The sequence below is a fragment of the Sparus aurata genome, chromosome 17 (genome assembly GCF_900880675.1).
Source record: "Sparus aurata chromosome 17, fSpaAur1.1, whole genome shotgun sequence".
NCBI lineage: Eukaryota > Metazoa > Chordata > Actinopteri > Spariformes > Sparidae > Sparus > Sparus aurata.
In genome coordinates this window covers 29,432,177-29,445,621 of record NC_044203.1, presented here as the reverse complement: position 1 = coordinate 29,445,621, position 13,445 = coordinate 29,432,177, and the positions used below count along the sequence as shown (strand labels likewise).

The 13,445-nt window shown below is 43.1% G+C and overlaps 1 protein-coding gene across 3 annotated transcripts in view; it reads right to left on the bottom strand.

Annotated features, from left to right (window-relative positions):
- Positions 1 to 2,432: 2,432 nt before the first annotated feature.
- Positions 2,433 to 13,445, bottom strand: part of drd2l (dopamine receptor D2 like) — a 34,753-nt gene continuing 23,740 nt past the window's right edge. For all 3 annotated transcript variants that reach the window (XM_030392967.1, XM_030392968.1, XM_030392969.1), the window contains 5 exons: positions 12,082 to 12,218; positions 6,411 to 6,628; positions 5,803 to 5,886; positions 5,259 to 5,616; positions 2,433 to 3,921 (listed from right to left, as the gene is read on the bottom strand). In XM_030392967.1, the coding sequence (XP_030248827.1) occupies positions 3,725 to 3,921; positions 5,259 to 5,616; positions 5,803 to 5,886; positions 6,411 to 6,628; positions 12,082 to 12,218 (994 nt within the window). In that variant the 3' untranslated portion in view covers positions 2,433 to 3,724. The remainder of the gene's footprint in view (positions 3,922 to 5,258; positions 5,617 to 5,802; positions 5,887 to 6,410; positions 6,629 to 12,081; positions 12,219 to 13,445) is intronic.

The following is a 13,445-nucleotide window of genomic DNA, read 5'->3' as shown; positions in this document are numbered from 1 at the left end:
AACAGACGCAAAAAAGGACTGAAGGTCAAATCAAGAATTCCATTTCAACAATGAAAAATAAACACATAGGTGTGTCGCAGAACGAATAAATAAAAAAAAGCTTAGTGTTTTATTGAATGATATAAATAACTTGAAGAACACACGACAGTTAACTTTGGAAAAACAAATAATGAAAACAGAGAGAGCTAATTCTATTGGTGCGTGCCAGAGGTTGGTGTGTTTACCGGGGGTACAATGACCATTGTATCAGCTGTGCCACGTGCTGCTTGTTCTACAAACTAGCTTTGAGAAAAACAGGCTGAACAAACAGTTTGGAAATAGCATGCCAGCTCGCCTATTCTTGTTTTCTTTGTGATGTGATTAAACCACTGACCTCAGGGAACCCAGGGACTGAACCCCGGGATGTGTGGACAGCCGAGAACAGGCAGTCAGCTGTGGGCCCATACTCCCTCCTGTAAGAAAACCAGTGGGATCCAGAGTAATGTCTCTGAGAGGCTTTAGCTAATTGCTAATGCCAACATGATAACATGCTCACAATGAAAATGCAAACATTGCTGCTGAGGCTGCTGGCAATGTTATTTAGCAGAGGTGTCTGGTCATAATTACCTTGCCAGGCTTCAAACTCTCCGACTGTTATGTGATTGGATGATGGACAGTGATGGACAGGTGGTTTGGTGACCGCTCCTTTGCCAAACAGTTTCTAGCGGGGCCTCACAGATGGTTCTATGTAACAAACCATCTGGTGAGTCAGGTTATGGTCACGAACCAAATGAACAAATTAAAATTGTGACCCGATGATGGAACGGTTCAGGGATCAACAAACATATTACAGTTCATCCTGGGACATGAATGCTCTAATCCATCCACCAGTTGTTGAAATATAAAATATAATAATTAAAATAAAATAATATATCATAGAAATAATATATTTCACTCTGGTCCAAAGTGGTGGACCGCCCAGATAGAAGAATGACATTACCATCTGCCAAACAGACATTTCATCAACTTATAAAACATATTTACAAAGCGCTGCTTTATTGTGAAATGTCAGTTCTTCTTTCGGTCACTGTACTCTGCTAAATCATTTTCCGAGCTGCTGCTATGTTGGTTTTGTTATTCACTCTGTCAAATATGTCTTTTTCAAACCCCAGACAAATGGAACTACACTGACATTCCTATGCTGAGTATTGCTTGCTTGTTGTTTATAACATGAGCATGGAGCTGCCTCCGCCCCACCTGCACATGACCCTTACTGAATGAATAAATAAAGAAAGCGTGCAGGCATCATTTGTTCCAGTATTGGTGTCAGGGTCCTTGTTTACTCCAATCAGGCTGACTGGCAACTTGCACTAATCTGAGCTCCTCAGATACATACAGCTACGGCAGCTTCCCCTCCCTGTGGTATCAGTCGGAGGAGAGGAGGACCTCGAGTTCAGCTTCTCCACAGCAGCCCTCGAGGTGTGGCAGCATTTGCAACTTAATAGCATTTGTTTTATCCCGTGAATAAAGGCGCATCAGTGGGGTTTACTAAAAGGGCAGCAGAGGTGCTGTCAGTGAGCTGGCAGTCACAGACAGTAAACTAAACTTTTATATCCTTTCCTGTGGCTTTCAAACTCTCTGGCTCTTGGATGCTTGAATCTTTTGTAACTGTAAATTCGGCTTACAGGGAGAGAAATATTCGGATTTGCTATTTTGCCAAGTGCACGATAAATTGATTGATACCACCCTCTCACAGGGCCAGAAGCAATTTAGCTTAGCCTAGCTTAGCATACAGGTTGAAGAGCTGGGGAAACAGCAAGCCTGGCGCTGTCATAGGGTAAAAAAAGGGTTAAAAAAAATAAAGTAGTGCATGAAGCAAAAAAGCGCCACTTCTCGGGTATAAATTCAGCATGCACACAAGTGCCGAGCCAGCCAGCTTACTTCTGGTTTAGCACCCGGCTAAATTGAAAGGGGGTAAAAGTATTAAATCTTGAGACTGTTCGTGATTTTTCAAATGTTATCAGACCAAACGGCTCCAATTATGATAGTGAAACAAGTAATTTTCGCTGTGGTTAACCTGCAGTGTACAGCCGCATTTTAGCCAATATAAGCTTATGGATTCCTTCAAAATCCTGCCGCACTTCCTGGGGGCTTACGAAAATGCAATTTGGGCAGCAGGATCATTTTTCCCTGCAATAGCGTGAGTGGCCGCTGGGCAAACTGGAAGCAAGGCTGAGTGGCGCCTCTGCATCCAGATCTTAATTACAGATTCATGCCAATTTCAAATCTGTATGCAAAGCTGAAAGTCAAGAAATCCATAACTATCCGTTGAATGGATTTATTTCTGTATTCATGCACTGTGGTTTGGATGATTGAAATACTAGTAATGCGATCCATTAGTATCAGTACGCAGCATAAACATAATCATAACAGGAGTCAAAAAACATAAAATGTTCATGATGCAGTGTGCTCCTGGAGGTTTAATGGTAATCTATCTCTCTCTCACACACACACACACACACACACTTGAGATTTTGCATCATACTGATAGAAAGGACAGAGGCTTTAAATAAAACAAGACTCCTTCAAAATCCTCTGACAGTGTGGAGTCTGAATATTCTGTCTGAATACCAACTGCTCAAACGTGAACAATACCTGCATTACTTTACGTCGTCACTGGAGCTCTTAGTGTTCTGACAGAGGGTCAGTAAAATGCACTATCAATAAAACCCTGTCAATAAAACATTTGTACTTTGCAGATATGCTTTTCTATGATCTTATTTCATCAGAAATACAATGTATACTGAGCATCTTGGGTAAAGAAAAAAAATCCCCTTGGAGGAATGAGGTTGTCATTCTCTTCATTACCATGTTGATGATTTCAAAACAAAACAAGCAATGAAAGAAAATGTGTTTATTATTATTATTATTATTAATGGTCTTCACAATGCTTATGATTCCCTCTATACACCAGTGAAATGATTATTTACAACACCTAACACGTATTTAAAGCACAGACTGTACACATTAAATCGTATGAGCAGGTCTGTTCACTGCCTGCCGATTTCTCCAAATAACTGAATCAATAACCTTAATGCAATTTCAGCAGGTTAGACATGATCAAGCCTTGGGCATGACAGTTAAAAAAAACAACCAAAAGAAAAGTTTCGTGTTGGACTCTTCACCTTTGCCTTGACTTGCTCCAGTCCTCTGAGAAAGACGAGCACATGTGAACAAATAACAAGATGCCGCATGTTGAGGTTACAAGGAAATACAACAGCCAACCAGCATTGGAAAAACAAACACGTCTTTAGAGTCTCTCATCTGTGGAGTCAGGATGTTGTGGAGAGATCCAGTCCTCAAATATTCCCTTTAACAGGCCGTATGTACACAACACACCGCATGTCTCCTCTCCCATCAATATCTCCAGACTTGTTTGTGTGTCTTGTAGCTGTCTTTTGCTTGTCTCGTGCACACTTTTTTTTATAATCGTCGAGTATTTTTTTCCCCTCTGCCTGCCATATTTTCTGTCTCTCTCCAGTGTTGTCTGAGCTGCTGGTTACACTTCTCACATCTTTCATTTTCAAGAGAGCTTGTTGCACTTAACTCCTCAGTCGCCCCAATTTACCGTCTCACGCCGACGTCTTCATCTTTCCTCTCTACTCTCTCACCTCTCATCTCAAACCAACGCCAGGCTCGCTTTTTTTTTTTTGGCGACAGACGGCGCGTCTCATCTCTCGGGCTCTCAGCAGTGCAGGATCTTGATGAAGGCTTTGCGAAACTCGATGTTGAAAGTGGTGTAGATGACGGGGTTGACGGCGCTGTTGAGGTATCCCAGCCAGGTGACGGCGCTGTAGAGTGAGGGCGTGATGCAGCAGCTCCTGCAGTGGGCCTTCAGCACGTGTGTCAGGAAGAAAGGCAGCCAGCAGATGATGAACACACCTTGGGAAACCGGGACAGGGAGTGGATTAGCGGGCGATGAGCATTTGCATTTGTTTTATGTATGCGGCACCAATTGTGCAGGGATATAATTAATTAAATATGCCGCCAACTTCTGCACTTGTAATATGCACTGGATCATGAAACTGCTGAAACAATACAAAGACAGGGAACTTCATCAATCCCAATTACAGCGTCCCAGCAGCAAAGTCATATACATCACAAAACAGATGAGGTAGGCGAGATGTACGATCAAATAAACAGCTATAAATAATGGAGGCTATTAAAATTGCTGCCATGGATGCCAAAATCCATTCGAAACTTCCCATCTCCTAAGGCTTAATTGTTTTCAGGTTTTGTCCTTGTTTCTGAAAAGGAAGAGAACATCTGATGCAGATTTGCAGCTTTCTGTTTGTCCTCTAGGATTGGTGTTTTTCCTGCTACAAGAAGACCCTGACAACTGAAGCTGATGCTCTTGTGAGCTTGCACAATGCTTCCTCATACAAAGAGAGTTAAAGCGGGGAGGCACAAAAAACTGCCTGACTGCAGTGTTTAAAAGAAAATAAAAATTCAACAGAATAATAAATTGCAGACATGGGGGAGTCAAAGCTGAGTCACAAATTTGAGGATTTGAGACTTCCTTGACATTTATAAAAGACTTGGTGTAGCGTTGAAACAGATGACTTGAAAAGACTCAACTATTTTATTAAATATTTTCATTTTTCTAGATATTGAGAAATTTCATTTTTGTTTTTGAAACATGACCTGAGAAGGAAACTGGGCACTGACGAGGACAAGGCAGACAGGCAAAGGCCAGAACACGGAGTTATCATGGAGAGAGCTGAATAAAGACTCAGGGATTATGTTACTGATGACTCGAGTGAGCAGAGAACTTAAAAATCAGCAACACCACCAACTCAACAACATTCAGGTTCATTTGTCACCACACTGACAAAGAAAGTTTAGGGTATTTTTATATATTTATAATTATAAATATTTTAAAACAAGACCCCATCTGCTTCAGTTGTTCAGCAGGACACTGTTTAACTGTGGAACTCCAGAAATGTTTTGTGGACTACGAAACTTTCCCCGACTTTCCATCCGCATGTAGTGAGGAGATAATGACTGAATTTTCATTTTTGGGTGAAGTGCTCCTTTAAATTCAATTCCATGCACACAGATTAATGTAGTCTTGCTTGAGCATAAAAGTAGGCAGCTCTGCGCACACACACACGCGCACACACACACACGCACACACAGTGAGACAGGCTGAAAAGTACTTAGTATGTTTTCATGGTTGAAAGCTGAACACCTCATCAGTTAGTCTGTACTTCGCTCACCGAGCACAATAGCGAGCATCTGTGTCGCCTTCCGCTCCTTCTGCTGCGACAGCCTCCCTCTCACCCTCTCCTTGGTGATGCCCCATCTCTCCCTGCCACTGCTGCGCTCCCTCCATCCCTCACGGCCCCTCATGCCGTCATCGAGGGTGGGAGGGCGAGGCATCAGGGTCGATCGCGTCACGGTCGAGGGGAGAACCGGGGCAGGTCCCACTGAGATGGCCAGGGAGATCCTGGCACGTCCGGAGTGGGAGGCGGTTTGGGGAGCAGGTGGGGGAGGAGCCAGGCTTTGCTCGGTCTGCGGCAGGAACTGACCCGGCTCCACTTCGAGGGGGTGAACCACCGCCTCCTTCACCAGGGTCTGACACACAGAGAGGGAGAGAGGAAAGTGAGGGAGGTGAGCGTTGAGAGACAAACACAAAGGTGTGGATGCTAAGAGAGGAGACTGTCAGGCAGCAGAATGTATAACAAAAGACAGGAAAAGTGATGGTAAAGAGAAAGAGAACATCAGTGTCGCTGAATCAGTGCACCGAGTCAAGACACTCACCACTTTCTTGCGCTGTGGTCCAGCGGTGGAGGGCCTCAGGATCAGGGTGCACAACTTCACATCCTCCGGTTGTGTACACTTATTCTGAAAGGGGAGGAGGCGACGGAAATGTATTCTTAAGAAAATGTTTTTAAAACCTGAACACGTTTCATTCAGGAGACTTCTTTCTTAATTAATTAATACTATTTTATGTGCATATCTGATGAGAAATATGAGTCTTTGGTGATTAGGCCCAATCATGACATCGATGTGCAGCTGTGAGCAGTATAGAAAACACCCCAAATGAGCCAAGACGCTGGTGGTGGTGATGGGATGAAGATGAATGGCTGATGATCTGAACGTGATGAGACAGACCTTGGCACTGGATATGATGCTGGAGGTGAATGGATGGAGGAGGGTCATATGATTTTGCACTGAAGGTAGCAGAGAGGAGAACAGATTTAAAGTTTGACTGCAACAACATGATTGGTTCATTTAATCATAGTATAGTGAGCAGCTGAGGAAGGGTTGGTGTTCAGGTCAGAAATGTTTGCTGGAAGAGGAAAAGCCAAAACAGCCGCAATCTCAAACATTTGCTTTCAGGTGATTTCCAAAACTCGTGGCTCTACCTTCCTGTGTCGATGACCTTCTCCAGCCTCGGCCCCGCCTTGTGTGTGCAGGCCGTGTCTGCGCGGCGGAGCGGTGCGTCTTCCCCGTCTGCGCAGCACCACGCAGATCTGCGCATACACCAGCAGAGTTACGATGAAGGGGACGTAGAAGGAGGCCACGGATGAGTACACCACGAAGGCCGGGTCGGCAAAGCTGCATGTGGTGCCTTCTCGGCTGGCTGATGCAGAAAGAAGAAAATGCGAATTTACTTTTTAGCCCATTATGTTTATTTAATAGCTTTAGTTACAAGTTACTTTGCAGATTCCAAAGATCCCATAATCCAGCCAGCTCAACCCATAGCATACATATATGTATAATTTACTTTTACTGCGGTTTGGATACATATATACATCTACTGCCAGAAAATCAGTAACACTGACATATAACGCTACAACACAGATCAAGAGAATATATACAGGACACATACAGGACGGATACAAAAAAAGAGAACAAATTATAAAGCATCTAAATTTAGATCACAAAAATAACTACATTGGGAGAGAGTGTGTGTGAGGACAAGAGCGAGGGGAAGGATAAATAATGCAGGACTACAGTCTGCAGAGTGAAGGCAACAGGACGAGCATGAGAGACGGGAGGAAAATGTCAATTAAAGGGAAACTCTCGCACCAAGTTCAGTCCAATTTGGGAACTTATTTCTTCCCTTTGGCACCTGTTTCATCCTTTTTCAATGGAAAACCGGAGAAAGGGGTTAAAAATAGAGAGACTCCTGCAAACATCAGGAGTGTCGGCAGCTCCGGATTTAGCATTTTTACCGGAGTGCTATTCCAATGGATAGCTTTCACTTTAACCAAAGCAATATTGCAGCACGACATCTTTACTCTTACTCAGTGATGATTTTTGGGTGCTTTCTTTGGCAGGTTTTAAATTGCGGAACAAGCAGCCTCACATGACCTTCATCAGCAGGTGGAGTTTGCTCATTTGTCAGAAAACTGTCGATGTTCAAATGTCCGTTAATTGTTTTTACTTTTCCAGACTTGCATTTATATTGCTCTTTTCTGGGCTGCCGACCACTTAAAGCACTCACCAACACATCCACAGTCGTACATTGGTGACACAGGCTTCCATGCAAGCGGTATCTCATCAGGAGCAACACAGCGCTTTCTACCCGGAGTGCCACACAATATTTCTATGCTCAGCCGTTCACGCACTGATGGAAGCGACCTCCCGGTGAGTGGATGACCCACTCTACCTCCTGTGCCGCGGCCACAGACCTCGTGGTGAATTTGTTTGATTAGGGGTCAAGAATGAACTTTGAACGTCAGCTTTTACACCAACATTCACGCTGAGAGGCTAAAGAATGGTGTGTAAATGGAGCTTGTGGTGAAATTGTTTGCTCAAAAACTAAAATGTGTTGTTTTTTTCCTGGGGATTTCAGCAAACACAAATATTTCAGGCCCATGCATTGTGATGAGGAACTGAGTGGAAATCTACCTTTCAGAGAGTGTGCTGTGATATATCTCTCTTAGCTTGATCTTACATCATTCAGTATCTTGCGGTGTTTGGGCTGCCAGTTGTCAACTCTCACATTACTTTTCGTTTCCCACTTATTCTCGAGGGGCTTTCCTTTTCAGTTCAACGTGAACACACTTGAAGCTCAAGTCCCTCTTCACTGCAGCCGTCACTCAAACTGACTGAGGTTAGCAGCTGATTTTCTTCCCTCCTGCTCCTGTTGTGAGTCAATAAACGTATCGAGGATTATGTGTGCCCACTTGTTTGCAGGGCAGGTGTCCCCTGTTGTTCCCTCGATTGGAACAACATACAGAAATGTCACTGAATGGTCTACGTGCTTGTGCTAATGAGTATTTAAATATAAAATCTAATTTACTCTCTGCTAAGGTGTGCTGCCTGAGCAGATGTATGGGATTTTTTTAATATCTCATCAAGGATTGATAATGAAATTCAGGCACAGATGGACCAGGATATTGCACCAGCCGTGTGTGCATGAGAAAATGCATTCTGCTCTATTAGGGAATTAGGTTGTTTCTCTTTTAAATCACACCTCAGAGAACTATCTGGGGAATAAACTAGCCCATCTCCAATTTTGAGCACAGACTAAAAGAAGAAAACCTTGTTAACCTGCATCGGTGTACAACAGGCCACGGGCCACATTTGTAACCAATCAGCAAACACTTCTAGCCAAAGAAGCTTCACTTTCAGCAGCGTGTACTGCAGGTGCAAAATTCTGTCTCGAAAAGCAAATTACTTTTTCCTTTCACAAAAGTTTCAAAAGTAATGTGTGGGCGGGTGTTAGCTACCATGAAGTTAAGAGGGGTGTTGATTCTTATAATGAAAGTAAAAATCGAAGGATTAAGGTCAAACCTTCTGCATGATCTGAATAAATTTTTCTGAAACATCTGCTTACTGCTATCACATACTTAGAGCACACAGTCATAAAATATGATCTTGGAGCTTCAGCACGTTATTTACGGCTCCATCAAACAAAATTCTCTCTCTACTTCAATTACAACATCAGAAATTGATTAGAATAAGATATTCAAAGTATTTATAAGTAAAGAAAATATGTATACATAAAGTATACATGTTGGTGTTGTAAAAAATATCAATCTGTATGGATACATATGCATTCTTTCATTACGCATGGTTTCATTACACATCTTCTGCAGATGCACCAGTACCAGCTGAACCTTCTCGCTGTCTCTTCTCTCAAAGAGCGAGTTGAGAAAAAAACTCTAGAATGTTTCTGAAAGTTTCATATTGATTGTTTACTACAGTCTCTCTGCTGTTATCTGCTACGAGCAGGAAATGTTAAATCTCATATTTTTGGAAAAATGTAACATTTGGTGCCCTCAGTTTTTCACAGTTGTGTCAAGAATGGAATCGAGGTTAGAAATGTTTGCATTGTGACAAAGCTAACAACATTTGTACAATACGGAATATTTCCATGTTCTGGTATCCTGCACTCCTAATCCCCCACAATTCAGAGGCAAATATTGTAATTACTCTGCCACGTTTATTTGAAAAAATTTGTTAATGGTTACTTTGCTATGATGTAATATTTTAGATCAAGATACAACAAAATAATTTCCCAGTCTGGGATCATTAAAGTAATTCTATCTATCTATCTATCTATCTATCTATAACCTTACTGATCCCTGAATGTAAGGTCATACGCTACAAAGCATATTAACTGAGTTAAGTAGTTCAATCTCCTGATTTATAAATCTTGCCCGCTGAGTCGAAGATCTACACTGGCTTTGGAACCCGAAACACTGCGAGACCCAGGTCTGGTAAGACCCAGGGGCCTGCAAAGCAGCTGACTCCCCACCCACCACCGGCCGACACTAGAGGTGGTGCAAGCAGCGTGAGAGACCTAGCATGCGTCGCAATCAGTGTGCTAGACCTAGCAAGCGGGGAAGTTGAGCAGGTGTCACAATGCAATACCATCATCCTCACAGAGATGTGGCTCAATAACACCGTTACGGACAACGCCATTCAGGTGGACGGACTAACTACATTCCGGGGCGGACAGGAGTCATGCTCTCACCAGTAAATCTCAGGGAGGTGGTGTATGTATTTTCATCAATAATAACTGGTGTACAAACGCCAAAATTGTCTCAAGCCACTGTTATGAGGATATTGAATTTCTAACACTTAAATGCCGACCATTCTACATGCTAAGAGAATTCGCAGCCATCAACATCACAGCTGTGTACATTCCACCCAGTGCGAACACCTAGCAAAAACTCCTCAGAGACCACCATCATGAACACCGGGGTCCCCCCAAGGATGTGTGTTGAGCCCCCTGCTGTTCACACTAATGACACATGACTGTTGTGCCAGACACAATTGAAACCACATCATCAAGTTTGCAGATGACACAACAGTGCTGGGCCTCATCATTGACGACTCAACCTACAGAGAGGAGGTACATCTACTTATCAACTGGTGTGACATCAATTATCTTCAACAACTCTACAACATAACTTGTATCAGACTTTCTGTTGATGTAACTTGTAAACTGTGAATTGTTGCTCTTTTCTGTACACGCAACATCTATTGCATGTCTGTCCGTCCAGGAAGAGGTATCCCTCCTCTGTGGCTCTTCCTGAGGTTTCTTCCATTGTTTTTTTTACCCTGTTAAAAGGTTATTTTCCATCAACATGTGAAGTTTTTCTTCACTCGAATCGAGGGTCTAAGGACAGAGGATGTTGTTCACTGTACAGATTGTAAAGCCCACTAAGGCAATGTGATTGTGATTTTGGGCTATATAAATAAAATTGATTTGATTTGATTTGATTTGATTCAACTCAATGTCAATAAAACCAAAGAAATATCTGTGGACTTCAGGTAGAAACACATGCTACACACCCAACTTACCATCAATGGCAGTGCTGTGGAGTCTGTGAAAAGCACCAAGTTCCTGGGGGTGCATATCACAGATGACCTGACATGGTCCACCAACACCACCTCCCTAGTCAAGAAGGCACAGCAACACCTCCACTTCCTTTGCCTGATGAGGGGAGCTGACCTCGATCCTTCTGCCCTCACCACCTTTTACAGGGGTGCTATTGACAGCATCCTTACCAGCAGCCTCTCAGTCTGGTACGGCAGCTGACCTGTTGCTGACCTGAAGGCCCTACAAAGGGTGGTGAGGACAGCAGAGAAGATCACCCGATCAACCCAACCATCCATCCAGGACCTGTACTCGTCCCGCTGCCTCAAGAGAGCCACCAATATCACCAAAGACCCCACACACCCAGCACACAAACTGTTCACCCTAATACCATCTGGCAAGCGCTATCGCAGCATGCGGTGCAAGACTACCAGACTCAGTGAAAGCTTTTTCCTAAAGGCCATCAGGCTACTCAACTCACACAAGAAAATTCCATGAACATGACAACCCCGGGACCCCAAAAGACCAACTAAATATTAAAATAATTTAAACTCAATGTCTTTACTATGCTCTTTATATGCACAATATCATACATGTCATCTACCCCGTGCTGCTATTCAGCAATTTGCACTTTGCTATATTGCACCCTTTTATTATTGCACCTCAGTAATATAGCTCAAAATTGAATCAAATTCTGGCACACTGTTAATATTCTATTCTGTATTATGTATACACCCACTGTCTGTCTGTATATGTTGTATTTATTTGTTTATATCTGTGTGCACTATTATGTTTATGTTGTCTGTTATATGGGATATGGGGAAACCCAATTTAGATCCTCTGTGTAATTACTTGCACTAATTGCATGGTCTGATTGACAATAAAGTTCACTTTGACACTGAATTTTATTTAATTCATGTTATGGTGAGTTTGATGAAGAGTTAATGAGGTAATTAGACTCCTCTTAGTTCAGTCAAAGACTGATTGTTTACCGGTATCATTTTTTTAAACTATCTTCTTTCTCGACATTTCATGAGTTTTACTTAGCGGACTAAGTAGTGAACTCGCCTTTTGTACATCTCCCCTCTGAAACTATAAGGGCTATCAGCCCATCGCCTCACAGTAAAAAGTGGTGCTTCTGGACAGGATGGGCTTAGGTGGAGTGAACAAACACTTCGACCGCACAGCCCGGGTTGAACAACACCTAAACTAGTAAGTGTGTGAGATGTAAGTGTGTGAGATGTAGCAGCTCTTACCTGTGTTGTTGAGACCAAACAGCAAAGGGCAGGAGATGGCGAAAGAAAGGAACCACACCACAGCAATCATCACCGCCACCCTCCTCCTGGAGCTGTATCTGGTGTTGTAGAGCATCGGCATGGCCACCGCTGTGTATCTGCAACATTACACACACACACACACACACACACAGATGAATAAAGCTCACAGGAAATACATTAAAATGCATCTCACACACTCACTCGTGGTGCCTGCCTCTGAACACAAACATCAATACAGAGTAAACACATATTAAAGCATTTTCAGAATTCATTATCCCATCGTCATGTTCGCACATATTTTAAAGTAAACTCGGGCACTTGATACAGAGCGTGGACGAATGAATTCCCAGCTTCTTCTCAAACACAAAGAAGCTGTCGCTGCCTGTTTCGCAGCCACAAGGACACAAAACACAGACGCGCCAGTATGTCCTAACTGATTAGAGCGGTCTGCTGTAAGTGCAGGTGTGAGAGTTCCTCTTCAGGAGGCTGCTGTAATCCCGGCGGCAGATGATGGGTCACGGACACAAGCACAGACTTCCAAAAAAGACTATAGAAATGAAACTCAGCCTTCAAAAGACTCAATTACCTGAAGGACTTTGTTGTTTTGGGCTGTGGAAGCATGCAGTCGATGTTGGACGGGCAGTACTTGAGTTTATAAGAAGTCTTTGAGTAAAAAAGAGAGCGTCAGTTGTGAGGGCGTCCTGAAGGATGTGCGCGGGACAATGAATTATCTTACAGGAAATTTTCGGTTAGAAGGAATACATTTTTCTATTTTGTAGCTGCATGCAGCAGCTTGTGGAGGACAAAAGGACAACACTGTATTTAAACAGAATTTTGCCACAATATTTCAAAATGTGCAATGTGATTGTCTCGCCTTGCATTAAGAGATTACCTCTTTCAAACAGCCACTGCTACACTGAACTTTTCTTGACATCCCCCAGAGGAGCTGTATGTGTCCAAATAAGTTGGCATGGACATTAAGCAGACTTTACCCTGCCAGCTACTTCGTGCCAATCCTGTGTCACTTTCGATTGAGCTCATGCGTGAACAGATCAGGTCACCGTCCAGGTAATTATAGCAACGAGTGGGCGTGTTGACGTTGATGAGTGTCTTTGCTTGCACGTACGTTGCTTGACACCGATTTGTTGGTCTTGCGGATACAACCAAATGCATGATATGAATATATGGAATCTGTCACGCTCTAACCAGGCGCCGCCCCTCGGCTAGAACATGTGTGAACAGTTCAGATCATTTACTGGAGAAATCCCAGTGAGCGAGTGGGTGTGTTGTTGACATGGAGTGCAGTTGCTTTACACTCTTTGGCTGATCTTGCAAAAACTGTC